Source organism: Panicum hallii, chromosome 3 (assembly GCF_002211085.1).
Source record: "Panicum hallii strain FIL2 chromosome 3, PHallii_v3.1, whole genome shotgun sequence".
In the NCBI taxonomy this organism is placed as follows: Eukaryota; Viridiplantae; Streptophyta; class Magnoliopsida; order Poales; family Poaceae; genus Panicum; species Panicum hallii.
Genome location: NC_038044.1, coordinates 4,210,301 through 4,236,540, shown reverse-complemented (window position 1 = coordinate 4,236,540; position 26,240 = coordinate 4,210,301). Strand labels below are relative to the sequence as shown.

At 46.2% G+C, this 26,240-nt stretch overlaps 4 protein-coding genes across 7 annotated transcripts; 3 read left to right on the top strand and 1 right to left on the bottom strand.

Moving 5' to 3' along the window:
- LOC112887363 lies at positions 1-2,912 on the bottom strand. Its single transcript, XM_025953508.1, has 4 exons — positions 2,330-2,912; positions 1,650-2,236; positions 1,113-1,307; positions 1-994 (listed from the first exon to the last, which is right to left on the bottom strand). Exons 1-4 carry the CDS (start codon positions 2,910-2,912, stop codon positions 143-145), a joined length of 2,217 nt encoding a protein of 738 aa, XP_025809293.1. The 3' UTR covers positions 1-142.
- A 1,354-nt stretch (positions 2,913-4,266) lies between these two features.
- On the top strand, positions 4,267-6,199 carry LOC112886952 (E3 ubiquitin-protein ligase WAV3-like). The gene is made up of 2 exons (XM_025952997.1): positions 4,267-4,398; positions 4,488-6,199. Exons 1-2 carry the CDS (start codon positions 4,356-4,358, stop codon positions 6,026-6,028), a joined length of 1,584 nt encoding a protein of 527 aa, XP_025808782.1. The 5' UTR covers positions 4,267-4,355; the 3' UTR covers positions 6,029-6,199.
- Positions 6,200-6,919: 720 nt separating this feature from the next.
- LOC112884131 (protein Iojap-related, mitochondrial) lies at positions 6,920-11,886 on the top strand. 2 transcript variants are annotated; one of them, XM_025949472.1, is made up of 4 exons: positions 6,922-7,316; positions 8,532-8,619; positions 9,594-9,691; positions 11,574-11,886. In XM_025949472.1, the coding sequence occupies exons 1-4, from the start codon at positions 7,026-7,028 to the stop codon at positions 11,640-11,642; spliced, it is 546 nt and encodes a 181-aa protein (XP_025805257.1). In that variant the 5' UTR covers positions 6,922-7,025; the 3' UTR covers positions 11,643-11,886. The 2 variants fall into 2 exon arrangements, with proteins under 2 accessions (XP_025805258.1, XP_025805257.1); XM_025949473.1 differs by lacking the exon at positions 9,594-9,691 and having other exon boundaries at positions 6,920-7,316.
- Positions 11,887-18,604: 6,718 nt separating this feature from the next.
- Positions 18,605-26,142, top strand: LOC112884784. 3 transcript variants are annotated; one of them, XM_025950342.1, is made up of 7 exons: positions 18,605-18,967; positions 20,302-20,602; positions 20,708-20,813; positions 20,953-21,073; positions 21,167-21,898; positions 22,636-24,586; positions 25,376-25,803. In XM_025950342.1, exons 2-7 carry the CDS (start codon positions 20,410-20,412, stop codon positions 25,801-25,803), a joined length of 3,531 nt encoding a protein of 1,176 aa, XP_025806127.1. In that variant the 5' UTR covers positions 18,605-18,967; positions 20,302-20,409. The 3 variants fall into 3 exon arrangements, with proteins under 3 accessions (XP_025806127.1, XP_025806128.1, XP_025806129.1); XM_025950343.1 differs by lacking the exon at positions 18,605-18,967 and having other exon boundaries at positions 20,410-20,602; positions 25,376-26,142; XM_025950344.1 differs by lacking the exon at positions 18,605-18,967 and having other exon boundaries at positions 20,560-20,602; positions 20,708-20,806; positions 25,376-26,142.
- Positions 26,143-26,240: the final 98 nt, after the last annotated feature.

Here is a 26,240-nt window from a genome sequence, read left to right as displayed (position 1 = left end):
AAAAAAGAACTGATTGCGTAGCTGAACAATTAGAACAAACATAACATAACAGAAGACAATAAAAAGAAAACAAACAACCCTTTAGCATCTTCCAGGTATGGTGGTATGAATAATGTAACAGAATCATGCTCAACAGTGCGCCTTAACGCGGACATGCTACCCCAAAACCTGCGCTGCTCTTGGTGATGAGCTCGCTCCACTGGTTATTGGGGTCATCAATGGCAAACTTAGTCCATGCCGGTGTGGCATATTCGTAGCGGCTGTGCGTGATACGGTGGAACTCCTCAATGTCCTTGTTCTTCGTGATGTCGTCCGTATCACGAAGGTTAATGGTGAAGACATCGCCGTAAGGCCTAACCGAGTGCAGGAACTGAGGCATCGAGATGGGCTCGGTGGAGACCGCGGCAAGGTCGGCGGTGATGACGATGCTCCTCATGTCCGGGCTGAACATGGGGTGGGTCACATGCCCCGCGATAGTATCGGAGCTCTTCATCACCCGCACCACCACATCAGGATGATTGGCGTTCACCAGGAAGATGGCAAAGAAGCCTGGGTCTAGTATGTCCTTCTTCGGGGCATCGGCCGGCCTGTCACGGGAGGAGGAGAAGACAATCCAGTCCCCGCTAGGTGACCAGCTGCAGTGGGTGTCAGTCCAGGGACCCTTGGTTAGACGTGTCGCCGTGCCTCCGCTGAACTCCCCAATGTCAGAGTCTTCCATGATGTACAGATTCTTGTGCTTCTCATCCCCTCCATCCCTTGTTGATCGAAACACAAACTTGGTCCCTTCCGGGTTGCTCGAGGGAAAGGCATTGTTGAACTCGCCCTTTGTGAGACGACGCACCACCTGCTGGCTGTGTGGCTTGGAGACGTCGGAGATGGCATAGATTTCTAGCGGCTTGGCAGCATCGAAGGACGGCCCTATACAGACGTACAGGGTGTCCTTCTCTGGTTTCTGGTTCCACACTGTCGAAAAGATGCTGTTATCACTCTTTCTCTGCAAATTAAATTAGTAGCTATTTTAGTTACAGTCACACCAAGCACGAAATTGCAATCTCAAGAAATTTTATTTTATTGTTTTGGAATTTTTCATTGTTTGGATTATTATTCCTTACCTCGTAGACTTTATGCAAGTTCTGGCCATCAGCAAGCCAGACGGCTTTGAAACTGTTATCAACGAAGGCAAGCTTTGAGCCATCCTTGGAGATAGTAGGAAACACACCGGAGACCCTGAATAGCCCCACATCCTCGTGTGACTTGGGAGATTGTAGCTTGTGGAATTTCTTTGAGACACTATTATTAGTTCCCTCCTGCATACAGGGACAGATATATAAATCCGGCCAATTGCTTATACCAGTCAACAGTATATGTGTCTAAGTGTGCAGAAATTTCCAGAGATATTTGAATTATAATTTTGTTTACTACTCCCTCCGTTCCAAATTGTAGGTTGTTTTGGCAAATTCAGATATAACATGCACATATATTTAATATTTACATGAAAGTTAACATGCACATATATTCACACTTTGAGAGATTTGAAAAGGTCTTGCTTCTCCAACTGTTCTCAAATAATTTTTGTAAGCCCTTGCACACTTTCAATTCAATTTATTTAGCCATTCAATATAAAAAAATCCTCAATTCCTCATACTAACCTGTTGAAGATTGCAGGTGGTTCTACAACGGTGGTAACCGACGCGGGCACCGCCGTCGAGTATGAAGGGGTTGTAGTAGTCAGCCTCCGGACAGATCCGCTGGGTGATGCGCGCCGGCTCGTTTGGCGCAGCGACGTCGAAGATCTCTATGTGGCGGTACTGCGCCTCCACGCGGCGGCGAGCATCGTTGAGCTTAGCTTTCTGCCGGATGGTGGCCACGGCCACCTTGGTCTCGCTGATGGCTGCCGGAGTCACGGCGTCGAAGGCCTCCGGCGTCACCCGGACGGTCTCGCCGGTGGCGATGTCGTAGCGGAACACGCCCCAGGTCGTCTGGACGTCGCCGGAGGCGAGCGTCCTGTCGATGCCGCGGTGGAAGAAGATGACGCCGTCGCTGCCCCAGCTGGGCCAGCCGCCGTCCCGGATGAGGACCCTGCGCCGCAGGCCGCCCTGCGCCTGCCTGTCCACGTTCATGACCACGATGTCTGTCTTGAGGCGCTCGATCTCGCCGGTCCACCTGTGGAACTTGAAGTTGGCCACCGCCACCATCTTCCCCGACGGCGACACGGCCGGACTCAAGTCGTACTGATCTGCAGGGCCGGGAAAGCACTCATCACATGTTGCACCGGGGCGGCGCGCAGCAGTGCTCCATGTCCATGGCCGATGGAGAGCTGACGGCTTACCTGGTGGAGTGAGGCGCTCGGTCCTGCCGTCGGCGAGGTTGGTCTTGTACACGACGGTCCATGGGGTGCGCCGTGCTCTCACCGGCTCCTTGGTGGAGACGTAGACCAGCGAATGGCCGACGGCGCGGCCATCCTCCACCTCGAAGCCGCCGGCGATGCAGCCGCTGTCCTCCATGCGCGCGCCGCCGAAGGTGTCGGCGCCGTAGATGTCGGCCAGGCGCAGCACCACCGGCACCTTTCCGGGCGGCTTGTTGAAGCGCAAGGCCACGTGCAGGGTCTCGAGGCCGTCGTCCCTCTCGGAGACGAAGACCAGGCCGGTGACGCGGCCCGCGGCCGCGTCGTCCGGCGTGGCGCCGCACCTGGACGCCACCGCGGGGTTCTTCTTGCCCAGGAACGTGAGGAGCTCGCTGAGCGCCGCCGCGGGGATGGGGCGGCAGTTCTGGTTGTAGGAGACGCCGTCGGTGAGGTGCGCCTCGCTGTGCGCCGCCGACAGCTCCGGATTGGCGGGGCACGAGAAGATGTCCAACGGCACCGCCGGCCTGTAGGTCGTGAAGAAGGCGATGCTGCCGCGGCTCTCGGCCATTGCGATGCCTCGACCGAAGTTAAGAAAGGATTCGGTGGCGATGGCTACTGCCCTTTCTTGTACTCTGTGTTGGTCGATTGCTCGGATGAACCGTGTCGATGCCATATTTGTAGCCTGAAATTTCTCCCCAGGCTATAGGCCTCTTAGCTTGATGAGCATCGTCACTCCAAGTCCCAATTACAGGAAGGAGGAAACCATGCATTCGGCCGGGATCAGTAGTTCGTGCCATTAATTCTGACTATTCATTATTAGTATAAAATTAAACTTTTCAGGTCATCAGAAATCGACCAAACATTTTTCTTCTTCAGAGTTCAGAGGTGATGCATAATGTATTGTGGTTCAATTCATTTTTTTTCAAATAAAAATACACTTTTATCCCTCGCCAATAATTTCTTGGTCATCCTAATATCCTATCATGCATTTGATTTTGATGGGATATTATTGCAGAAGTTGTTGATCCGTCTCATCATGTTAATCTCATAGACCCCCAACTCTAAGTCAAGATGTTTATTCAATTTACATCAAATTAGCTTATTTGCAATCATGTGTGACGGCAGCCTACCTATGTCATAGATGGCTGTATCATGATGCCATCAGGGGTCCATCAGGGATTATAGAAGTCATCTCTTAGGGAATGCATGCTATCATGTAGGCATGACATAAAAAAAGAAAGAAAAAATTGACTGACCCCGTTCTAAGTCATTGGGTATGCATATATGAATAATGACTACATCTCTTGAGCCCATCTATTGTCATGTAGGCATGACATAAAAAGGTTGATGTCTTTTATGTGTCCTTTCTGTGGCCTGTATCTATTGTTCCCTCTTCTAGACGGCCTTTGAACTTGTGAAGAGATAGGCCTGCAGCATCCTGTGTTAGTCGGCATTAGTTCTTTAAAATGTCTTATTTCATTATATTAACTTCTCTGTCACATGTTTAAAAACGGTCGGTGATGCCATTTGATCCTGTTTAAAACACAGTTAGCTGGTGCCTAGCTAGGTCTAACAATTTTGTATCATCGGCCGGTAAAATTCATGTACTCGACGTCTCGACTTAATATCAAGGGTGTATGATTGTTTGATATTAAAGAAAGAGACGACCATGTCTGGGTCATGTTTGCTTGCTTTGTTTTTGACTTGACGCTAGCATAGAGCCATAAACCATGTTACTATTTGTCAAGTCTTCTTGTTTAGCCTTGGCCGGACTCTTCTGGGTCCCGTTATTAAAGGGACTTGTAAACAAATTCTTAGTGAGTCACAGCATCTATCCAGGTCATGCATTTAAAATTAGAATTTCTATAGAATTGGATGTGTATATTTAGGGATGCACATTCATTGGAGTCAGACAGAGTAGAGGCAAGGCGTCCCCTTCTCTCCCCCTCTGCATCTCCCCCACCCTCCTTCTCGACCCCTCCTTGCTAGCTGTAGCAGCAAGGGCTCGGTAATGGCGTTCAACGACGATGAGATGCCTTCTGCTTCCAATACTGGTACAGCCCATCATCCCCCTGACTCCTTATATGTATAGATGGATGGATACAGAGAAGATGATGGGATGATTTGCATTTCATGGGTGTAGGGATGACCAAGGGCCTGGTGACGATCAAGCAAGTCAAGTACTTCAAGGACGATGCGGCGCTGACGGCGGACACGGTGACCGCGGAGGTGGAGATCAACGCGACATCCTCCACCGTCGTGAGGGAGGGGCTGGACCTGGTGGCCGTGCTCGACGTGAGCGGCACCATGGCCGAGGAGAAGCTCGAGAGCATGAAGAAGGCGATGGTGTTCGTGATCATGAAGCTCACCCCCGTGGACCGCCTCTCCATCGTCACCTTCTCCGACGGCGCCACCAGGCTCAACCCGCTGCGCTCCATGACCACGGCTGCCCAGAACGACCTCAAGGCCCTCGTCGACGGCCTGGAGGCCCGCGGCGCGACCAACATCAAGGCCGGCCTCGAGATCGGGCTGGCCGTGCTCGCCGACCGTGTCCACACCAAGGCCCGCACGGCCAACATCTTCCTCATGTCCGACGGGCACCAAAACGCCGGCGACGCCAGGCAGGTCAACCCCGGCCAGGTGACCATCTACTCGTTTGGTTTCGGCCAGCACACAGACCACCAGCTGATGAGCGACATTGCCAAGAGATCGGCCGGCGGGACCTTCAGCTCCGTGCCGGACGGGTCCAAGGTGAGCATTCCCTTCTCGCAGCTGCTGGGTGGCCTCCTCACCGTGGTGGCGCAGGACGTGGAGCTCACCCTGACGCCCAAGAAGGATGAGGGTGATGTGGACACCATAGTGGTGGCTCCCGGCACCGACTACAAGACCACCACTGACGACGCCACCGGCGTGGTCACCATCACGTTCGGCACCCTCTTCGCCGGAGAAGGTCGCAGGGTCGTCATCACCCTCACGCTTAAGGATGTGAGCGCCACCGAAAACGAGGAGTACGACGCACCCTTAGCCGAGGCCCAGCACAGCTTCACCGCCCAGGGAAGGCCGCGGGAGGCCCAGGTCCCGCAGGACATCCAGATCAAGCGTACCCCGACCCCATCTCAAGCCCCTGGCGCGAGCAGCAAGGCGCGGCAGGTGCAGGCCGAGATCGCCAGGCGGCAGCACGCCGAGGCCATCAGGCAGGCAAGGTTGCTGGCGGACGAAGGCGGGCTCGAAGAGGCGCGGTACAAGCTGGTTGACGCGCAGAACGCGCTGGAGGACATCGTGCTGGACAGCCTGGCCGACGGCCAGAAGCTGGTGGACTCGCTCCGAGCCGAGCTGATGCAGCTGATCAAGCTCATGGAGACGACGGAGCTCTACGAGGCGAAGGGCCGCCCCTACGCCCTCGCCTCAGAGACCAGCCACGGCCGGCAGCGCTACTGCTCCAGGGGCTGCGACGAAGACGGCGACGTCCGCCTCTTCGCGACGCCGCGCATGGACACCTACCGCGAGCAGGCCAAGAATTTCGAGAAGGACCCCACGGCGCCGGTGCCCAACGCCAACGAGGACGTCAAGCAGGAGATCCTCGCCAACCCGATCTCCGCAGTCTCCACCGAGCTCGCCTACCATCTCCGCATGGCTATCCAGGCGCTGCAGGCCATCGAGAAGATCGTCGCCCCGAGCACCTAGCTCTTTGCTGTGCCCGATCGTTTCATTTTTTCTCTCTCTTAATTTGCTGTACTTCTGCTGTCCAATAAAGCTGCCACGGAATGCATCTGCCATTGTCTTCTTGTAAGTTGTAACGGATTTTGCTTGGATTGAAAGGAATACACTACGTCATCCTCCTTGCTTGCTTTGTTAGTAACGGTGCAATGTGGGTAAGATATCTTCTCTTCCACCAGGTTTCTCCAGAGTCCAGACTGCATACTTGGCATCAGCCACTAACAATGTAAGGTGATGAGATTCTGCAAATATTTTCTTTGGATTTCAACGCGTCTTGGTGATTATCCTGCGCCTGCTCGGAGAATCCAGTAATATCCTGGGCCGCTCGGAGAAGGCGGCGGCCGAGCGCGACGAGGAGTTGGCCGCATCCTGCGCCGCCGCCTGTAGCCTCTCCGCAGCCGGCGCAACCGCAGCAGATGCAGGCATCTCCGGGGATCCCTCGCTCTACCGCCGCCGCCTAGAGGCGAGAGAGTACCCGGTCTACGCGAGCTGGGCCGGATGCGAGCCAGGCACGAGGAAGAAGACCTACCCAGGGGACGGCCGGCGCCAGGCGCGGCGCCCCGGCGAGCCGCGACGGAGGACTGGATGCCGATTCGGATTTTTGAAAAATACCCCTTGACATTTTCATATAAACCCCTAATTCGGATCGCAATTAATAATCGCGATCCGAATAATTACAGAATACCCCACAGTATTTGCAAATAACCATTAATTTGGATCGCGATTATGAATCACAATCCTAATATTTGTTATGTACACCCTAATATTTTTTATATGACCCCCTAGTTCGGATCGCAATTAATAATCACGATTCGATTATTTGCAAAAAGAACTCTACAATTTTCATAAAGGCCCCTGGTTCGGGGCCCGTTCAGCGCCGCTCGCCGCGCCATCCAAGCCGCAAAGCCCGATCTTGGTAACGGAAAAGAGGCCATCGAAAACCTTGCCGCCGCCGCCGCCGCCGATGCTCCCCGCCATGCGATCCGGTGCCCTGGGCCGGTGGCGCTCGCCGAAGCACCTCCTCCCGCGCCTCCTCTCCTCCTCCGCCGCCTCGCCCGCGCGGCCGCAGCCGGCGGCGCTGCTGGAGCTCCCGGAGGTGGAGAAGGTGCTGCGTGACGTCCGGGCGGGCGACGTGCGCGTCTTCCCCGTCGGCGAGGGCGGGCTGCACGGCGGCGCATGCGCCGACTACATGGTCGTCGCCACAGGCCGCTCCGACTGGCACGTCCGCAACATCGCGCAGGCGCTCCTGTACAAGGCACGTGCTCCCCTGAATTTCCCCCTTCCCCTTCCTCCCCTTGTAGAAGAGCGAAAGGGAGGTTCCTCGTTTAGCCTGGGACTTTCACAACCAGCGTGGTTCTTGGTGATTTATGCTGCCTTAGATTGTAAGATTAGGAACTTGCAATGTTCTTGGCCAGTTTTTTGCCGTTAGTCCACCATTTCCTGTACCAGTAACATCTAGGATTTTATAATGGTTTCATTCAGCAATCAGATTGAGATGGGTGTAGATCGAATTGATTGTTTCACATTTGTGGCCTCGTGGGTAAGTTGGATGTCTTGCTCGCTAAACACCGACTCAGCTGCAATGCTGACCACACCATTGTAATTCATGGTGGTTTGTTACAAATTGACTTGTTTGGATCCTGCTTGTTTCTTTAAGTTTTGTACCACATAAATTCACTATTTCCCACATCAATAATATCTGGGGTGATACATTTTATTTGGTAACTGGATTGGGATTAGTATAATTCAAAGTGATGGATGTGCATTCATGGGTGAGATAGAAACGTTTCTCACTAAGCAACTGGACTTAGTTCCAGAATCAGCAGTACAATTTGGGTGATAGGATTTTTTTCGTTGATATAAGAAATTTTATGTTTGTTGGTACTATCTGCTAGACATTAGAAAGTATACTATTACCACAAAACCTAGACCTCAGATCTATATAATTCCCTTTGAACTGCTCCAGGCTCCAATTCCATTTTTCAGAATGTTACGCAGATGTCTCCCTTGGCATGTATTGCCATACATCAACCTTATGCTGAGGAAGATATGAAGTCAAAAGGAGTCATTGTAGTTTTTCTCTAATGCATCTTATTTGACTACACCTTTGACTGACACCAGTTGCAGAAGAGATGCAACCAGATTTGGCAGTGGTATAAGTTAAAAGTGTGATTTTGGATGACATAAAGACCATTGCTATTCAAGTGTCTGAAGGGAAGAAACAATTTTTTCACAATATATAAATATTCTTCTCCACTGGATTCTCTTCCATTTTGATTACTTTTATAATGATTATTATCTGATCATGTTTTTTAAAATATTGTTCTGTTATGTATTTATGCTGTCATGTAGCAATGTTTGTTCTTTAAGTCTCCCCTTCAGTGGCTTGACGACATGGTGAAATTCCACAGGCTGCCATGGAAAATATGTATATGGACCTTGTATTGAGTCTGTTCCTATATTGTTACAGATAAAGCAGAAGCAGAAGGGCTCTGATAGAAAATTGATGCCAAGTGTGGAAGGCCAGCAAGGTGGAAAGTGGGTTGTCATTGATTCAGGTAACAGCAACATCTCATATTTTTATCCTTTCCACTTAGTGATTTTTAAGTATAGCAAATTATAAATTTTTGTTAAAGATGTGTTGCATTTAAAATGGTCTCTTAATACTCTCATCTGGTTGATGGCACAAAGCATGAATTTTTCTCCCAATTTATTGTGGTGTGAGTGTGTAACTATGACCATGTAATTTAATTAACTGGAGTATAGTTATGATGAAATGCTCCACCCTGAACCTTTTATCTTTTCAGTACTGTCGTAATTTTTATTGATTATGTGTACATTATTCTCATTTGATAATTTTTCCTTATTTACCAAGTGAACTCAACTTTCGTTTTCAGTTGTTTGTTACTTGCTATTTTTCTCTTACTTCCTATATGTTTCCAAAAATCAACCAAGTTTGAATTTCATTAGCTAATATTTTACTTTGAGGTTCAGCTTCATGCTGGTGCACTCTAGTTTTTCTCAAGTAAGAAATTCAACAGTGGAATTGCAACAATCCTTTTTGTGACTCATTTTTTCCCCTTAGAGTATAAAATGCTGGTCATTAAATTTTTTATGGATCTTGAAATCATTTTTGAGAATCTAATTACATTTTGGGGTACAATTTCACCGAAAAACTGCACTGAACATGTGAATTTCTGGTGTAGCCTGAGCATTGGTTAATGTGTTTGATTTGATTATCAATGCTACGTTTCCAGTGCTTGTTGTCTTGATTATACAGCAATGACAGAATAGATCAGGTAGCATTACAGTAGTAATCTATGGAATTTCATGGCAACATAAGAAGTAGAAGCCAAAATTTGATGTTGGTAACACATTTTCCAAAAAAATAGAGCATATTGGATTCCAAACTTCAGTTTCATGGCTTGTCCTTGTATCATTTCAGCTCTACACTTGCCGAAGTTCTAGATGATTGATTAATGGCGAAGTTTTATTCCTTACAATACATGTGTAAAACCTTTGGTCATGTCAGGAAGCATAATCATCCATGCACTTGAAGAAAGGGCAAGAGCGTATTATGATTTAGAAAGCATTTGGTCAAAAGAGGTGTCTCCTAATACTTCTGTTCAGGTTAGTACTTTCCAGAGAGAATTCCCATGTTACTTTGATATTAGAAATAGAGGAAACTAGCACTTTAGAAAGAATGTAGGAAAATGATGGAACTAGAACGAAGCTCTACAAAGTTCACTACTCACCATTGCAACCGTTAGGCATTCACCAGTGCATCATCTGACCTAGTTTCTTTAAGTGTACTAACTTATAATTGTGTTTTATTGTTGTTTCCGTGGATAACTGGTATGTTATGTCTCTAATTATTGATAACTGGTATATTATGTTTCTAATTCAAAGTTGGTTCCTAACACCAGTACAGTACTTCACTGAACATTTGTTTGATCTGTTTCATGTTGTGAAAATGGAACTTGACAATAGTTTGTCATCTTCAACCTGAATTTTTTTAGGCTTTTAGCACTAGTAACATTAATGCTTCTTCTGGTAGGATTTAAATATCAATAAAATCTGCTGTTGTCAGGTGTTCCAATCTTCCTAGGGTGCATGAATTTTCTATGTAAAATCATATTTGTTTCATTTCCATTCTGCTTTTGTATAGTGGGGAAATGAGTTCTATGTAAAATCATGTTAAAGCTTCAAGATCTTTTTGGGCCCTTGATCTTACAAGCATTTAGTGGGCCTTGATCTTATGTAGTGATTATATAATATGCAAATGTTCTGCCGGCAGGGTTCCAAACGCCAGCATTAACCAGCCATACATCCTGATGTTTTCACGGGATTGTTATACTGGCTGGTTTGGATACCTTCAGATGACATATGACTACTTCAAAGTAATTAGTGAAAGTTAAAAAAACAAAAATTAACACATTACTAGGTTGACCTTGAAACCAGTGATTACTGGTTTCCTAGCTTGTATTAGTTGTTTATCTTTTTGAAATAAAATTAGTTGTTTATCTGATTGGGTAGATTTGATCCTAGCTAATAACAAAATGTGCTTGATAATAGGAAAACATACAATAAATAGACATTCCTTGCTTTTATCAAGATAATTTGATATCATCAATCATCTTGGAATACTTCAGAAATCAAACGGGGTTGCTTTATTATTTTTCTTCAAAATGTGGAGAACTCCTATTCCACTTTATAACAAATGGAGCATACTTCTTGTTACAAAACTATTGTCAAGAAACACCGGGTAGCCATGGATGGGAAAGAGATAGTAAAGAAGTTTGCGGCCATTGTATTCTCTGCTGAAGGATTTACAGATTCTCAGTAGTGGTAGAGTTGCCAAACTTATCTCTTTCTTCGCGCATGGATGTGTGGGCTTGGCAAGCAGCCAAACTCCCAATGCAGAGAGTTTATACGCTTTCTCACCACATTTGGATTTACCACATTTGGATTTCATGTTTGTTTATATCATTTCTCACCAATGAAATCCAAATGTGGTGAGCAATAATTTTACAACATTTCCTGGAATAGGCAGCATTTCTTGTATGTCTTCATCTGGAGCATTTGATTATAAAGTTTACAGACCAAAGTCACATGTTCTGTTCAAAACTTCAAGTGCATGGTTGGATTACAGTTAAGGATGCAAGTAGGTACCCGATAGTATTTTTTGGATCAGCTAATTAATTACGATGTCATGCCATACCATTCTGGTTCATTTCTCCTCCCAAATTAAAAAGTTAATAAAATGAAATAGAATGGCATTCTATTTCATTTTATTAACTTTTTAGGTCGACCCGATGATCCAAAATATATATAACTTGCATCCCTAATTACAGTACTAGTCGCTCCATGTGTTCCGAATTTTGAGATGGATTTGTGTATTGCTAGTCAGCCGCCAGGGGCTACTAGGATTTCATGTTGGTTTATATCATTTCAAATTCAATTCAATTCATCTTCTCTTCTATTGAGTCACAATGATCCTAATCCTCTGCAGGAGTTGGAGACCTCGCTAGTGAAGACACGCCGGAGGAACCTGTCGCAGAAACACATGAAGAGCATCTGAACTCGATGATCTGGTACCATGATCCGTGATACCGTGAGATCGATTTCCTTTTTCTCCTTTTGGGACATCCTTTAGTTTCCAAAACTCCTCCGCTTACTTCGGGGTTATCTGTAATGGACTAAAGTCGCTCTGATGTAAAAGAACTTTACACATGGTATTGCGACCGACGAACCAGTGTCTGTCAGTTCATTGCATCCTTATGATACACTGATACCTCCACTTTCGTGCAAGTAGCAAGTTACAATATGAAATTTTCAGTATTTCTTTTTCACAACCTTTTCAAGTCTTGAAGGTTTCATCCATAATAGGGTCAAAATGTCCAGTCCATGAGAAGCTTGAAAAAAGGAAGTGGTTCCTTTGTTTCTATTTATCGCTTACAAGTCTGAATTTTTCCCGTCCCTAGATGCGAAAAATGAATTACATCTACAACGCCTGCAAACGGAAACCCACTGAGAACGCCGCGGACGCAGCCGGAGCCGGAGGGCAATTTTGTGGGGGCGAAGCGCGGCCGAGATAATGGGCTTCGTGGGTTGTTTGGGCCGCGGCGCCGGCTGGCTTTCTTGTGGGCTTGTGCTAGTTGGGCTTCCTCTTCGAATCCACCACCATATTCAGTTCCCCAAATAAATGGAAACATCTGCATTTTCCTGGAAGAAAGAAGTTGAGTGACTTTTTGAGAAATTTTCGCTCCAACAAAATGCATGAAAATAGCGCAAAATCAATAGTTGCAAAAGTAAACAAATCTACGTGTAATCTTTGATTTCCCCTAACTAGAATATGATTAGGATCTCGCGACATTTGCTCGTCTTGTCGTTGAATCCTGTCCCAATACAAAGGTCGTGTGCTCGTATATGAATACACCATCCTGCCGACACTGAATGATAATCGGCGCAAAGGTAAATGGAAGCCGCGTAGCACCTCAGGCAATCCTCTTTTCTTGCATACGAATCAACAACCTCCTTTCCTTCCCCCTCTTTTTTCCAACAGTGCTATCTGGTAGCAATAGCATCAGTACAGAGAGGCAGCTAGCTAGCGGCAGCTCAAAGAGTAGGAACTCGGAATCCAAAATGTGTCACTGTTCCAAGCACAAAACTGGTTGCTGAATCTTCTACATTGTACCAACCAACAAACCGCTTTTGTCATTGACTTGTGGTTCGGGAAAAGATGTAACCAGTTTAACGACCCGACCGAACCGACAGCTAGCATCTCCTAAGTCCATCTCCTTTCTTTGTTTTTTTTTTTTTGCTTCACAGGTGCATAATAATTTTTTACATGCATTTAGAATTGATTTATAAATTTTGAATTGCGATACAAGTCATCAAAGCTAGGTTCGCTTCCGCTGGCTGGTCGCTTGTTGCGCCGGAACATGTCAACCTAGGCTAACTCGACATTGTTAGAGTTCCATTTCTACGTTTTAAGGTGTTGCATCATTCATGAGTGGTAATAGGATGATGCTGCATTTTTCACGAAGCGTTTGCTTTTTTCGTTCCCTCGCCATTTGGCAGGATGGTTGCGTTCATGATTCATGCTCCCCGTGAGGGTTGCATGCCCATAAAAATCGGCTCGAGTTGTCCCATCTAATTAGAACGATCCCTATAACGGCTTGTTAAGTTACAGATGATTGTACCATGATCATCCAGTAAAGAGTCTACATCGATCCCAACAGTTCCCGCCAAGGTCTCATCATACCATTATAGCAAGGTACTGCAAGTTTCAAGGCTACCTCGAATGTGCTACTGACTCGTGAGCAACAAACCTAGCTCCTTTTGTCCTTGCTTGAAACGTTCGTAGTTGGGAGAAAAAAGCGCACAATGTAAAGGACCTCCATGTGGAGAGTACCAGTGTAAATTCTTGCCTTTGCAAAGGAGTAATGTACACACTGGTAGTGGTTGGTACTTGTCTCCCATAACAAACCTGGCTAGTTCAGTAGTCTTTCCTACTTGGTTCTTCCAGTGGTGTACTTCATCTTCTAGTGGAATTGTTCTTGGAATAATCTATATTCGGTGCCAGTATATACGTGCTTTTTAATCCACCTATCTAAGCACCTCCCATAATCAGCACGCAAAGTAAATACTCCTTAACAGAAACGATATTTTTTTAAATGATTAACAGAAATGATTGCGTTGCCGTACTGCTCCATTTTGTTGCAGCACAAACTGACATTAGGAAAAAAAAATGTGGATTGACAAGGTCAGCGCATGTCTGTTGAGCACGCACGCAGATGCGGGTGTTGGAATGGATTAGCCGCTGGTAGCTGGCGCCTCGCAGGCAGCCGGACAGAGGATGATCTTGCAGAGGCCAATGGGAAGCAAGGCATAATAATTAATTAATTAATTAATCGATTTGATTGGGTTGATTAATTAATTGGGAGGTTTTCAGGTGGGCGGTTGCTGTTGAGTGAGCGCATGATTAGTTAAAGTGATGGATCGACGGACCACGCTGCCTCTGCCTTTTGTTCTCCTTGATCGACTCCTCCAGATGAGAACGCCAGATGCTCCCGCGGTGTCCCTTTCCATGGCCTGGCAAATCCCATTCTGCACGCGCTCGAATGATTACCCCCTGGAGTTTGCAGTAATTGCTGGCACTGCCCTTGATTAACAGCATGCATTAAGCTCCACTGCATTTTTCTTTTTTTTTCCTTTTTAAAGGAAAAACAAGAACATGAACTGCACTGCACCGTCGACATCCGATCAACGGTAGTCTTCGCCGTCGCACTCAACCACCTTATTCTAAGGCAGGATGAAGGGCCTCATAGAGGAAGTTATTGTGGGTTTAGGGATTTTCTGTTGAACTGAAAAGTTAAACAATGGCTATGTGTTTCACAAGCTAGCTAGTACGTACATATTAAAATTTTTGAAACTTCTAATAGAGAATACGGTTGCCCTTTAGCTTTCCATGCCATTTGATTTGTATAACTCTACACAAACAACAACTAGTGTCGCTATCCTCGTTTTTCTGTTGACAGCTCCTACTAGCTGTCAGTACTAGAAAACCATGGACCTTGCAAACAGCGGACTAGTATACAGTATACCAACCCACAAGGTACTCGTCTAGAGATTTAGATCCTGTTTGGATTAAGTGCTAATAGATAAAAGTGCTAAACTTTAGCACTAGTTTATCCAAAGAGGGGTGCTAATAGGTGAGCTGATCTTTAGCCAAGACATAAAAGCTTTAGCGGAGCATGAGTGCTAATATATGCTAACGTTATGCTAAAGTTTAGCGCTCAACTTTATCTCCCTCCGGCTATATGCCACCTCCATTCTTTCAAAAATGTTGCCGCCATGCGATGCAACTTTGGTTTCCATGCGACCAATGCACTTTATTTAGTTAATCGTGCGACCTCATATTAAATGAAGAAAGGGAAATGCGGTCTATCTTGCGACAAACGGTTGATATACTTGGAATACAAGCGAATCCAAAGAGATGAGCAGAAAAGGATATGCATGCATGCTCGTTTGGTTGGTGCTGTGGAGAGATGGTACTGCTGAGCGTGACCAAATACTTGCAGGTCAAGTATTTCGCTTCTTATTAGGTGGCCACCCTCTGCACCTAGAAGCAGAGGTGGCTAGGCTACCTTTACCGTTGTGTAACTGAAACTCAAAACCGGTCAGCGTCGATCCATCAGACTTCAAAAGGGTGAGAGGAAAATGGTCGGCGTCCGTCATGGTGAGGACTGCTGTATGTGGTGGTGCGTGGTCATTATCTCTCATGGTTAGTAGGTTTTAACTCTGAAGTTCAGGCCTGATGATCTTCAGGATCAGAGCCACGTTCAAGCTGGAACATGAGTAGGAAGGGGCTTTGCTTGTTGGAGAATGTGACCAAATACTTGCAGGTGTTTCGTTTTCAGGGTCATACATACGCTGTGCAGTGCACCTAAACGAGAAGTTGCTAGGTGACCTTTTGCCGTTGTGTAACTGAAAGTTGAAGCGGTCGGCAGCAGTGGCACCTACGTACTCTGAACCTGAGATCAGGCCTCAACTTCACCTTTGACGCAGGTTCAGAGTCATGTTCAAGCTGGGAAGGTGAAGTTATTCTCTCTATTTTTTTAGGTTGTCGGAAACAGCAGAGGGGAGATACCTTTTGCTTCGCCGTTGCATAACTGAAACGAGATGAGCCATCTTCAATTAAGTTGGGACAGGAAAGAAAGGCTAAAATTTACATAGTGCATTTTGATGTTGCCTGCTGGGGACAAGGATAAGCTCCAGGAAACAGCTAGTCCCCTCTCACGGAGCTTTCATGCGAGCAGGAGGGAGGTCCGAACCGGGTAACGGCAACTGCTCACCTACCGCCGCGTCGGACCAGCGACGCCGGCCGACGGCCGGCTGCGCGCGACACGCCTCCCCTCGTACGCCGTCTCCCGTGTTTCTTCTGGCGATTGATTAGTTGGCTGCTGTTGGGTTTCGAAGTGAAGGCGTTTTACTCATGCGGTTTTTTAGAAAGATATATAGTGATCGGTTTTGTGTTTCTACCATGTAACTATGGATGCAAGTGGATACTCAATGGTATTTTATAGAGCAACTAAATAATTATGATGGCATATCATTCTAGAACCCTGTTTGGCACAGCTTGTCCACCAGCTTCTCATCAATTTTAAGCTGTGGGCTGCCCAAACGCTGGGCTTCTGGACCGCTTCCCCCGGCAGCGCTTACCCACCTCCTTCACAAAACGCGCGTCGGTGAGCAGCGGGAGCGGACCAGCTTCTGCGGCTTCCGCCCCACGCGCCGGCCTCCGCCCCCCGCCCCCGCGCCTCCGCCTCCGCCCCCCGCCCCGGCCTCCGCCTCCGCCCCCGGCGCCTCCGCCTCCGCCCCCGCCCCCGCGCCTCGGCCTCCGCCCCCCTCCCCGGCGCCGGCCCCGCCCCCGGCCTCCGCCTCCGCCCCCCGCCCCGGCGCCGGCCCTCGCCCCCGCGCCTCCGCCTCCGCCCCCGCCCCCGGCCTCCGCCTCCGCCTCCGCCCCCGGCGCCCGCGCCTCGGCCTCCGCCCCCCCCCGCCCCGGCGCCGGCCCCCGCCCCCGGCCTCCGCCTCCCCCCCCCCCACCGGCGCCTCCGCCTCTACCTCCGCCCCCCGCCCCCGGCCAGCCTTCGCCCCCCGCCCCGGCGCCGGCCCCCGCCCCCCGCGCCCTCCTCGGCCTCCGCCTTCGCCCCCGCGCCTCTTAATTGTATTGTATGATTAATTGTATCATTATCTTATTTAAGAGTAAATTATGATTAATTTTAGATATATTAATTGTTAATAATTTATGAACAAGTTTCAGCTGTGCCAAACCGGGCCTGTGACCAGCTGCTTCTTTAACCAGCTGCTTCTCTGCCCAGCTAGCCACCAGCTGGCTTCTGAATAAGTTTCAGCTGTCCCAAACAGGGCCTAATTCATTTTTTCTTTTAAATTAACCATCCTAGTTCATTTTATTAAATTTTAGAATTTTGATCCAATGATAAAAATAAATATAACTTGCATATCCCTTTGCGTAACTCTCGTGATGTAACCATGAGTGTGATGGATCAACTTCCGTTTTCAGTAATTTTAGACCACTACTGTAGACCATTTTCTCAACTCCTTTTTGAGCTTTTTCCTTTTCGTCTTTTCTTTAGGTGTATTCTTATTAATATTGAATTGGATTACACGTACACCAATGAAAAATCTGTCCCTGGAACACGGGATCGAGCCGGTACCGTGGCATCTCTGTTCTGTCGGGGAAAAGAGGAGGGGAACCCAGGTCACGACAGCATATATTCCTGTCGCAGTTAGACAGCGTGGATCAGCCTGTAGCCTACTACTACTCTGTACATGTACTGTGCATGACAGGCGGGGCCCACGGGGGGCTGGCTGCTGGCTGCTGCCAGGGACGCTGCCAATACGCGAGGGAGCAGGACGAGGAGATACTGGTTGGTACGCACGGGAACGCTCCTGTGCCCGCAATCCAACTGCCGATTCCCACGGTAGCTGCCGATCGATGGCGATGCTAGCTGCCAATTCCATCGAGACTAGGAGTGGCTGTCCATTGAGAAATGGGAAATCATCTGGCAATTCTTCGCTGATGTACCAGCGGATTCTATACCATTCCTAGTCCATCTAATCCCAAGCGAAACCGTGGCTGGAGAGGTGAGTGAGGGCATAATGGTCCGTCCAGTATGGGGGCAAAACGCTTCTGGGAAGTTTCAGTTGAGGTGCTGGTGGTTGCGTCTGGGCCTTTCGCTTTCTGTTCACATCAGGATTGGCCTCTTCTTTGTACGTTGGGGTGGTAATTCAGTTATCTTTTGTCTGCACGGTTTACTTTAAGAGTAGATTTCTGTTATTGTTAGAGATTTTGTCGTTTAGATGAAATGTGGAATTCACCTGAATCTGCACTAGGGTGCCACAGGTTTCTCTAGTACCATCTGCATTATCCCACCTTTTTCAATTAGTACCTCAATCATTGTGCTAATCAGTACTAGTGTTAAGGCGTCGATTGTTCTTTTCATGCATTCACCAATATAGTGAGGGAGGATTTTCAATCCTATTCCATTGCTTATAAAAAAGAATCCTATTCCCCAATCAGCATCTGACCTTTTCTGATCTATGTCCTACCTTCTTCCAACAACCAATAACTCTGATTTTATTAATGCGATAACTAATTGCCATCGTCTAGCCTAATAAACAACACTTAGACTATAGTGCTATTATGAGGCTTCTAATCTCAATCATCTCATCTAACTAAACCTGTGGCTGCATTGTATGGTCGTTGGCTAACAAAACTGGCTAATTTGCTATGCCATGCTAGGAAAAACAATCAACATTTCAACGACCCCAATTGATAGATTACCGTCACCTTCTTGTTCAACCGGCCAACCACGTAATTCTCACCCTCGCCTAGGGGTAAAATCGTAATGTGCCCACCCACACCATATCATGCCACCCCACCGCTAATCGTCAACTAATCCATCTCCCCATTTCTTAACTCCAAATAAACCAAAAAGGAAATCAGCCAGCAAAAAACAAAAAAAAACACTTCTTCCCCAGTCCACCACCACCTCCCCCTCCTCCTCCAGCGAGCGCACACGAGCGCAGGCGGCAAACGAAGCGAGCTCGCTTTGCTTCTCCCCGCGGCAACGGCCCCCCAGGCAGCGGGAGCGCAGCGACGAGCACCGGAGGCCGCGAGGGCGAGCGCGGAAGGAGGGAGGAGAGGAGCGCGCGGCGGGACTGGGATCCCCGCTCCCGGCTCGGGCCCGGAGCCGGATCTGCCTCGGGGCTCGCGCCCGCGGCGGGAGATCGTGGGGCGCGGGGCCGGCGCGGCTGGTGGAGTGGGTTTCCGTCTGGCTGGGGGGCGCTGGGAGCGACGGCGGCGGCGGAATGCGGGTGGGAGGCGCGGCGTCCTGAGCTGCTTTTTTTTTTCGTGTTTTTTTTTCCGCGTGTGTGAACTATAGGTGGTGGTTTTGTTGTGATTTTGTGTGGGTCTCCCGGGAAGGGAAATGCAGTGCACGGGATTTGGGTTTTCGCTGAATTAGCGCCATTTCGGATGATTTTTGGGGGGTTGGTTTTCGTATACTGATAGCTTCTGGGTCCAATTCGGTGCTCTCAGTTTTCGAACACTTTTTTTTGGCGCAGGATTTGCTGGAGTTTGCGGGTTTGGGAGCAAGTTGCTGTTTGCTGCTGTTCTTTAGAGGGAAACTAGTAGAATTGAGCTCGAACTGTGTGGCTCAGGTCCCTAGATTCGGTTTCGGACTGGTTGCTTAATTTGAATCTATCTCCCGTGCGCTTTGTTTTGCTCCCTGTTGTTGCTTCGGTTCTGCTCTTCCTGTGCTAGTGCTACTTCTCTATTTGGGGAGCTGTACTTTGTGCTGTGGCTGATGCAGTTTCATATTTGGGTTCATGGAGAGGCGTTGCAATGTCGAATTTGGGCTCAACTTTTGCTGTTTAAATTTTAATTTTGACTTCATGGCACTGACGCACCCCCTGCAGTGTGATTTACTCCGACTGTCTTGGTGATGTAGCTCTAACACGGGATAGCAGATGGCGGATGCCATGAAATGCCAAGTTGAAAGAGTAAAAATTTGGGACCTTTGTGTGCTTGATAGTTTAATTGAATGTGCGCTTTCAGGTTTTCTCGTGACATTTTTGTTATCCATAAGCTGCTTTGGGGAACATGTCCAATCGATTGATTGATTCTTGCGTACTCTTTTGAAGACTTACTATTTGGGTTGTGTTTGTTTTATTCATTATTCCATTCGTTGTAACGAGAGGTGCTGCCGGTTGTAAAACAGCGAGGTTGGATGCCAGCAGCTCCTCATTGGGTTACCTAGGTTTCCTATTTGGGTGGATTGTTTCATCCTGATGTGATGGATTTGGCAATTTGGGTACGTTGAGAGGGAGAAACAAGAGATAGCTTCAACTTTTTATGGGCTTTCTGGGGCCTTCTTTGTTGGTTTATTCTGTCTGGTTACTTTCTATGAATGTATTGGCATGTTTACTTCTTGAGTGCAATTGTGTGAGTTGTTTCTGATGGTGGTGGGATGGATTCGTGTATAGAGTATTCATGATGAGAATGTGTTTCTATTTCCTTCCATTTCTTTGCAGTTTTAAGGATTACTTTGTTGTCTCTATACCTCTTACAGTTATCATAAGTTTTTCCTTTTGCTTTGGTGCATTTTGGGTTTTCTCTGGTTGTGTAATATTGCTCCAATGTATTGCAGGTCATGGTATATGCTCCACTTGATCTGGATGGAATTTGACTGCATTCTACGGTCTCAGAACGAAGGATATCATATTAGCAGTTAGAGAGGCTTAAGAGGCCAGGAAAAATGCCCCCGTCACCCTCGCCGAGGAGATCGAGATCGCCGGCACGGGAGACTTATCACAAGAGGGCCAACAGTTTTGGGAGTGTGCTGCCTGCAAAACAAAAGGATGATGAACTCCCTTTGTTCTCTGATATGCAGAAAGTTGAGAGGGAGAACTTCTTACTGGAACCATCGGAGGACTTTGATGACTCAATCGGTAATGCTTATAAATGTCATTCTCCTCCCTCTTTATACAGTCCCATAGTATTACTTATTTGTTTCTATTACTTACCATTTTTAATTCTTTCTTTCTTTCCATCAGCAAAATTGAGCTACTTCTCGGAAGTAAAGCTTGGTGTTAGCATTCCTGCACGTGGAGAAAGCCACGATTTGCTTGATGTGGATGGTGATAAAAATGATTGTGAGTGGTATGCACACTGATTGTACATTTTCCTTTCCTTGTTTGAAATTTGTCAATACCCAATACCTCCTATGCCCGTAATTCTATGCAGCTATATCTTGGCACACAGTAATTACTTGATGTTCATTGCTTTTTCCAATTAACAGGTTGTTAACTCCTCCAGAAACTCCACTTTTTCGATCATTAGATGATGACGACCAATCTGTCACTCAGGTTTCTAGGGGCAGAGCTCAGACCAAGCCCATACAGATTTCGAGATCATCCACAGTAAGTGCTTTATGTCCACAGAAATTTCTTCTGAGAACTGTATAAGGTTGCATCCATTACCTAACAATTTTATTCTATTTTATTCATATTCAGATGGATAATACTCAAAGAGCTAGAAGCAGTGCAAGCCCAAGTAGGCTTAGCCCATCTCCACGCTCTATGGCAAGGACAAGATCATCTAGTTCAGCCTCTCGCTCTAGCCCACCACCTTCTCTTCAACCACCAACGCTGTCACGAAGATCTTCAACCCCTCCGGTTGCTAAGACATTAACACCTCCTCGAAGGTCTCCAAGTCCTGCCTCAAGAAGGATGAGTACTGGTTCAAGTGTCCCAACTTTGAATGGAACAAGAGGATCTTCACCAGTGAAACCTAATCGCAGATCTTCTTCACCAAAACTGCAGGGATGGCAATCAAATGTCCCTGGTTTCCCTTTTGACGCACCTTCAAACCTTCGCACATCTCTACCTGATCGTCCAGTTTCCCGTTCAAGGGGTGGATCTCCTTCATCTATTAATGGACTAGACAAGGGTTCAAGAGGTAGAAGACAATCAATGTCTCCCACTCCATCTAGAAGAGCCAGTTCATCTCACAGTATTGAACGGGACCGAATGAGCTCTTACAGCAAAGCTTCCGCAACCTCATCTGGTGAGGATGATCTGGACTCTATGCAGTCTGTACCAAATAGCTACTCTAGTAGCCCAGCTGTGAAAAAGAGCTTGGCTGTGATGAAGACCAGAACTATTGCATCATCAAAGAATCTGTCCAAAAATTTCACTTCTAGCTCTGTCCCAAAGCGGTCATTTGACTCTGCACTCTGGTTGATGGTAAGCATTTCTCTGCTTTTATGTTACAATAGTATAATATTTCTCATGTCTTTACAAGCATCTCGCCTAGTGTGTAATTAGTAGTCCATTTTGTGAATTCTAACACTTTGCCTACATTAATTTTTGTCTCGTGTAACGTGATCTTGGTGAGCCAGTTCATTTTTTCTGTTGAAGATACTTGGAACAATCATTTCTAACCTCTACTAAAAACTATGTTTATATAGTAAATTAGGAATTAGGTGTACTTTCCATGTGTTGCTGCAGTGCTATGGTCTTAAAAACCTTCTTTTTGGTATGTTTCCATTCTATAATATTTTTGTAAACGTATGAGGTCTTTGGAATGCACAAATCAAAATTTAATGATATATTTGTCAAAATTATTTTAGATCAGGTTTCTTTGTATTTTTAACGGTGCCTGCGGGCCAGCAGGCATCCTTTGATTAGGAAGTGGTTACATTGAGCAGTTAGTTACTTGATTAATGTGAACCTACTATGTATGGTTCAGATTCTTGTCATAAAAATAATCAGATGGTGTTTATTTTCTTGATGATGTGGATCAATCAGGGGTCATCGCATGTAGTCAGTGATATAAGGTAGAATGACCGTTGCATGGTTTCATTTAAACAATGATGTGAGTGTTACCTTTACAGTAAATCAAGCCTGTACTTCTGTTTATTGTGTTTTTTTTCCAAGTTGAAACAGGGAACTAAGATGTGATACATGATCTTCCTTTTCAGGATCACCGCAAAGCTCCACAAGATAGGTTCCGACCACTTCTATCTGGTGTCCCTGCCAGCACATTTGGCCCTGGCAATGGAAATAATGTGCACAAGCCTATGTTCTCACACAATTCCTCTTTGACAACTAGCAGCAATGCAAGCTCTGACCATGCTGCCATTTTTGGCTCTTATAAGCATGGCAACCAAGAGCAACATGATTTGGTTGATGAGTGGGAAGCAGGTGACAGCTCTCGAGGTCATGAAGACATATTTATGTTTGATAAATTGGATGGACTAAATGAAGAAAACATTCATTACAAGAGCACGAAATCTATGGAGAACTCCCCAGTCATAGTAAAACATCAAGTAAGTGATAGACAAGACTTCGACATGGAAGAAAGCGGAACATGTGATCAGTCCTTATGCCATTCTATTAATAGTTCTCTAGTTAGCTATGGTAAAACTGCAACTTGCGTGAGATGTGGGAAGTATTTTAATGTGATGGATGTGGATGGAGAGGGTGACTATTGCGAAATATGTGCTTCAAAGGTTGGGAATATTTTCACTGACTCTATCGCACAAACTATAGAAGAAGCAGACCAGCTGGATGATAAAGCTGCAAATTTGAGACCTTGCATTGTGTCTGATCCTCCTGTAGCCCCAGACTGTATAGACCATAGGAATGAAGTCTCTCTTGATCATCAACTAGTGAACGATGAACCTCACAATGACTGCCTGGACCAGGCACTTCCATTTCACTCAATGGTGGACACGCCTCAGGAAATGATGCTGGGGCAGGAGGGAAAGATTGACGCAGAACATACAAAGCAACATGTTGGAGACTCCGCACTAGGAAATAACATCAATATTTCATTTCATCAATCTAGTGCGACTGACTGTCAACAAACACAACTAACATCTGCGGAACATGACCTATTCAGAGACCAAATAGACAACCACAATCATGGGTTGTCCCAATGTAGTGAAACTATCTCTGAAACCGTGACAAGTGATAACTCTCATCAACTGACATCAACAAGCCGTAAGCTTGAAAATACTTCCACTGGGATATCAGTACTATTACTCCAGAAGTCAAATAGCAATAAATGGCCTGTTGTAGAAGGGAGGACCCTGGGTTCTGCCAATACGCTTTGTTTGGAACCATATTACGCAAGAGATGGTGTCAATATAATGAAGCGTAGCTTTGGACGGGACAGTTCCTCAGCTGCTTCATCTAGTGATCTTGGGTCTTCAAGGCAATCAGTCATATATTTTGAGCGCCTTAGGAGCGGTAAGAGGGGTGACTTTGAGAAGTCTCAAATAAGCAGTACTATGAGTCGTCAAAGCATTGCTTCTGTGTCAGATATGTCAATTAGTAGTTCTTCAGCTTCACTTTGCCCTCAGAGTGATGCAGTAGGAGATACTTATTTGCCAATAGACACATTGGAAAGTAGTGCTTCAAGAAAAGTGACCCCTACTGAAGAATATGATAGTTCTGGTAAGGATGCTTTGTCAAGTGCTATGGAGTGTTGGTCTGCTGCACAGGCTATTGTTAATGATGGCAGCCTTGTTGACTTGAGCACCTCGAGCTTTATAGACATGGTAGAAGGAGATGCAACAATTGAGAACCATTGTACAGGCAGGATGGCTGACAGTGATCATTTCAGTTCAAATATGTGTTTGTCAGATACTGAAATGCCAAGTGACACCCAAGAGTCATCAGCTCCAGAGGAAAGTTGCATACGAGAAAATGAAGAGGATACTTCTGCTATCAGTCAGTGCAATACAAATGGTGCTCCAGAACATCCAAGTGATGAGAACAACTTTGATAATATGCAAGTGCAGTTCGGAGCAGTTCAGGGTTCAAATGAGGTAAATAGATTGGATGATTGCTGCATGTCTGCCATCTCCGAGGAGGATGTGTTGATTTCTGAACAAAAAACTAACATAATGAAACTTCCTAATGATGGTATGGATTTTCATCTCTTTTCCACCTCCAAGAATTATACCTATCTCAATGATGCATACATGTTACCTGCTGTAATCTTTCATTGGCCCTCTATTTGCCTTGTCTTGGACATAGTTTTTTGTGGTATGAAATGCACTGATATTTTATATACAAGAGCACTTTTGTGAATATGATTTATTCTTTGAACCAAAGAGAAAAGGAAAACCCAAGTAGTCAGTCATTCTGGGATTAAGTAAGCGGTCAGTCTAAGTAGATGTGTTAATCATTTCAGTAAAGGTTTGGTACATAAAATATCATTAATGTAAGAGTTTACAAGTGGGATGTGTTATTTTCTAGTGATTTAGTTCAAAGAACAACTTCATGATTTTTTGCCATTATGTTTCTTCTCTGTGCACACTGCAACACAAGAGCAGTTGAGTTGAAAACCTTCTAGCTCCTAGCTTACATGCACCTCTCTGATCGAGTGCTTGTAGCATGGGTTGCTGCTGCTGACTTCTGCCTATGCTTAGATGCTTCCGTCTTGTCAAGTGAATTCGAATTGTATGCCAATGATGGTACAGATATAAATTTAATCTTTTGTGGTTCTAGAGAATATAAAAGATTTTTGTTATCAGCTAGAGGTATACAAGGATGACCTGGTACATTTTTCATATCAAATAGTTGCTAGGCCCTGAAGTATCTTCACAGATATGCTGCCTGCCATGTTTTCTTTGCATAACTAACCAATAATGTTTCTTATGCTATTTGGTGAATATAAGCATTTAACATAATTTTTTTTCTGAATTGCAGAAGAATCTTGTGAGGCAGTAGACGGATCAAGGAAACAAATCCAGAGATGCTTCACATTAGAAGAAGCTGCTGATACAATTCTCTTCTGTAGTTCTATTGTCCACGACCTTGCATACAAGGCAGCAACAATTGCCTTGGAAAACGAGAAGGAATCCGAATGTGTTGATTCTATTCGCCCAACTGTTACCATCGTTGGAAGATCTGGTCAAAAGGAAGATAGTTTACCAAAGCTGGCTCACAGACGGACTCCAAATCGGAAGGTTAAAAGGAAAAGATTGGAAGGAGAAACAACTACAACAGAAACTACGGAGAAAGATGCTGTTGCTAAGGACTCCTCACCTGTACGTTCTGCTTCTGGCATCACAAGGAATTCTGATAACATGAAGCCTCCCAAGCTGGAGTCCAAGTGCAACTGTATAATTATGTAAGTAACTCCATCGTCAAAGATCGAAGGAGCTTTTGGAGATACTGGTTGGATGGAATCGCAGGTTTCATATCACAAGGTGGGCGCAGAGCTGAAGCATGGCTTCACCTGTTACATCATCAAAGAAGGCATTCGACGCAGGTCTTCCGCTAGATTATTTTCGTATGGTGCATTTGCTGTGTTTTAGGTGACAGAATGCACTGCGAGATATTCTTTTGTAAATTCTTGGTTCTTTTTTTCCCCTTGTCTGTCATTGCCGTTTGTCCAAAGTGTAAGAAACTACTAGAGGAGGTGTTGTGTTGATAGCCTATTTTCTTGCAATGCACGTGGCTTGTTGTGTCAATATCTTTCAACATGGGCTTGTTTGTTCAAATAGAACACAGCAAAGATTCGGCCGGTGATTTGATTGTGGTGGTGTGCGTTAGCCTGGTGTAAGCTGGG

Coding starts and splice junctions, on each gene's coding strand:
- LOC112887363 (XM_025953508.1), bottom strand. CDS start 2,912: ATGGCCGAGAGCCGCGGCAGCATCGCCTTCTTCACGACCTACAGGCCG. Junction 2,237..2,329: donor CGAGCGCCTCACTCCACCAG/GTAAGCCGTCAG, acceptor CCGGCCCTGCAG/ATCAGTACGACTTGAGTCCG. Junction 995..1,112: donor ACTTGCATAAAGTCTACGAG/GTAAGGAATAAT, acceptor TTTAATTTGCAG/AGAAAGAGTGATAACAGCAT.
- LOC112886952 (XM_025952997.1), top strand. CDS start 4,356: ATGGCGTTCAACGACGATGAGATGCCTTCTGCTTCCAATACTG. Junction 4,399..4,487: donor GCCTTCTGCTTCCAATACTG/GTACAGCCCATC, acceptor TCATGGGTGTAG/GGATGACCAAGGGCCTGGTG.
- LOC112884131 (XM_025949472.1), top strand. CDS start 7,026: ATGCTCCCCGCCATGCGATCCGGTGCCCTGGGCCGGTGGCGCTCGCCG. Junction 7,317..8,531: donor CGCAGGCGCTCCTGTACAAG/GCACGTGCTCCC, acceptor ATATTGTTACAG/ATAAAGCAGAAGCAGAAGGG. Junction 8,620..9,593: donor GTGGGTTGTCATTGATTCAG/GTAACAGCAACA, acceptor TGGTCATGTCAG/GAAGCATAATCATCCATGCA.
- LOC112884784 (XM_025950343.1), top strand. CDS start 20,410: ATGCCCCCGTCACCCTCGCCGAGGAGATCGAGATCGCCGGCACGGGAG. Junction 20,814..20,952: donor GATAAAAATGATTGTGAGTG/GTATGCACACTG, acceptor TCCAATTAACAG/GTTGTTAACTCCTCCAGAAA. Junction 21,899..22,635: donor ACTCTGCACTCTGGTTGATG/GTAAGCATTTCT, acceptor CTTCCTTTTCAG/GATCACCGCAAAGCTCCACA.